This window comes from Ochotona curzoniae, unplaced genomic scaffold (genome assembly GCF_017591425.1).
Source record: "Ochotona curzoniae isolate NIBS_2020 unplaced genomic scaffold, NIBS_Ocur_1.0 patch437, whole genome shotgun sequence".
NCBI lineage: Eukaryota > Metazoa > Chordata > Mammalia > Lagomorpha > Ochotonidae > Ochotona > Ochotona curzoniae.
Window position 1 is genome coordinate 186,714 of NW_024467014.1, and position 2,746 is coordinate 189,459.

Here is a 2,746-nt window from a genome sequence, read left to right on the forward strand (position 1 = left end):
TCTGGGTTGGCTCAGAATCACCTGAAATTGTTACCCGTCCACGGAGGACAACCAAACACTGAAGCTGAAGACACTCTCAGCTGGCCCAAAGCTCCCCAGCCCGAGGGGGTGCTGGCCACAGCTGTTCCAGGTGCAGCTGGACTCCCATACCTGGCCTGGAAATGTTAACCGGTTACAACCACTCCCTTCCTCTCGGCAGACAAAGGGACCCAAAGGGACAGCTACACCTGAGCCACCCCCTTCCTGGACCCAGCACGCCCCTGAGCCACAGCGACGCCACGTGACGCTCTCCCCCAAACACCAGCATCTGAGGCAGGAGCAAGAAGCTGCTTTCAACTTTATTTGCAAAAAAAACCCCAAGCAAAACCAGAAGGTAACAGTATCAAAAAAGCATACAAGTGGGTGCGGGGAAGGGCTGGGGTGATGCCCAGGAAGTTTCTACAAGTTTCTACTGGGACGCCGGCGGCTCGGACTTGCCGGCCTGCGGGCCTCCGAGCTGGGCGCGGGCCTCGAAGGTGACCGGGATGGTGATCTCAGCTGACTGCGTGGCCGGCTTGGGCAGCGGGGCCTCCACGGTGAGCGTGCCCTCAGGCGACAGCGAGGATGAGACCAGGGTGGGGTCCACACCAGAGGGCAGCCTGGACAGGTCGGGAGAGGAAAAAAAAAAAAAAAAAAAAAGGCAGCAAGGAGTTAACATGGTGAGGTGCAGGTAGTGGGGGAGGGGCATGGGGCGGACACTCCACGCAAGGTCACCCCTTCCAGACACACACAAAGTGGGACCAGGACTTACGTGTACTTCCGGGTGAAACAGCGGGAGATGTAGCCGTGCTCGTCTTGTCTCTCTTCGTGCTTGCCTGCGGGGGTGGGGGGGTGAAGGCGAACAGAGAAAAGCTCAGAGGCCGGGAGGGGAAAAAAGAGAGGATTTCTCCCACCACCTCGGCCTGCTCAGTGAAGATACAGACGAGAGAGAACTCTTTAGGAAGTGTGGTGGGGCGTCTGAGTGTCCGGGACCCTCAGAAACTTCTGGAAAGTTCCAGTCTGCGCTTTGGGAGCGGGAGGGAGCCGTGCGCACAAGCGCACACTGAGCGGCGCACACGCCCCCGAGGCCGCGGTGCCCGAGCGGGGCTGGGGAAGTGGACAGACGGCTCCCGGAAGGCGCTGCTTCCTTGGGGTTGAGGAGGTGGGTACGGGGCTCTGCTGGACACCGAGGGGGGGCACGAAGGTCCCAACAAAGCCGAGAAGGCACCTGCGGCCGCGGCCCGGGGCGGGACGCACGGGAAAGCTCCGGCTTTCTGGTTTCCAACTGTCCATGCCGGCCGGGAGAAGCCCGGGGAGGTGGCAGGGTGGCCGGAATAGGGGGGACACGTCTCACTTACCGGTAATCTCCACCACGCCGTCCTTGGTCTTGACCGTCAGCTCCTCGGGGGCGAAGTGGTTGACGTCCAGGGCGACGCGCCAGCGGTCAGCAGTGTGCCGGATCTCGGAGACGCCGCTGCTGAGCTGCCGGCTGAGCGCACGGCTGTAGGCGGGCGCGGCCACGGCGGGGACCTCGGCGGCGGGCAGCGGGCGCACGTAGCCCGGCCAGCCGCTGCCGCCGAACCACTGCGCCCACTCCTCGGGCAGCCGCGCCAGCCCGAAAGCCTGGTCGAAGAGGCGGCTGTGTGCCGGGTACCAGTCGCGGAACGGGTCCCAGCTCGGGCTGCGCAGGAGCGAGAAGGGCACGCGGCGCTCAGTCATGCTGGCGGAGCTGTGTGCTGAGTTGCGTCCGGGTTGAGGGTGCAGAGCGGTGTCGTACTCCGGGGGGCTCCCCTCGGCTCTTTTATGGGCCTCCAGCCGGGTATTTTTAGCAGGCGGTGCCTCAGGTCTCTATTAATGGCCAGGATCAGCTGGGGGCCGCTCCGCCCCCTGAATTCCTCCCCCAGAGAGGCGAGGTGGGGCGGGGCGGGGAAGGTTCTGCCCACATCTGGAACCTTCTCTTGTTTGGGAAGACAAATGCGTGGAGCCGCAGCCGCCGCCCCCGCCCCGGCCGGTGGGGGTGTTGAGGGCTGGAGCAGTGCCCTGGGCAGGGCCCTGAAGCCTGGGCAGTCAAGCACAGTAGGCCGTAGGGCAGGTTGGAAGTGGCAGGGCCAGGAATTAGGGAGCTGGGAGGAACCCCCGTGGAGGGGGCGCTCCCCAGAAATCTTCTGGGGTCCCAAGGTGTGTGAGCCCCCTCTCGTCCCCATCACCCCCGCGTTCTTCCCATAAGCTGCAGAGCTTGTGTCCCTAAACCCACCCATAAGGCTGCCAGGGCCTCACTCTCCCCATCCGGAAAATGGGAGCTGGCCAGGAAAGTGTTTTACGTAATGGAGTTAGCTGGGAATGCGATGACTTCATGCCAGGGAAGATTTGGCCTCGGGCCTAAGCCAGGTCGCTCTTGTTTGGCTGTTGTCATCTACCTGGAACAGAGGGACAAGGAGGTGGAGCTTGTGGGGTTTCCCCCTCTGCCAAGCCCCAAAGCACCCCCATCCCCAACCTTGTGCCAGGATGCGAGGGGTCCCGAGGCAGGTGTTGGTCTTAGCTCTCCAGTGTATCTGTTCTCTTTGAAACCCTGGCTGGGGACCTGCGCTGTGGCTTAAAAGGCGAATCCACCACCTTCAAGCGCTGGCATCTCATCTGGGCACCTGTTCAGGTCCTGGTTGATCCACTTCCCATCCCAGCTCCCTGCTTGTGGCCTGGGAGAGCAGTAGAGAAGGTGGCCCAAAGCCTT

The 2,746-nt window shown here is 62.8% G+C and overlaps 1 protein-coding gene across 1 annotated transcript; it reads right to left on the bottom strand.

Annotated features, from left to right (window-relative positions):
- Window positions 1–320: 320 nt before the first annotated feature.
- Window positions 321–2,188, bottom strand: LOC121167978 (heat shock protein beta-1). Its single transcript, XM_040997708.1, has 3 exons — window positions 1,377–2,188; window positions 791–854; window positions 321–638 (listed from the first exon to the last, which is right to left on the bottom strand). Exons 1-3 carry the CDS (start codon window positions 1,735–1,737, stop codon window positions 449–451), a joined length of 615 nt encoding a protein of 204 aa, XP_040853642.1. The 5' UTR covers window positions 1,738–2,188; the 3' UTR covers window positions 321–448.
- Window positions 2,189–2,746: the final 558 nt, after the last annotated feature.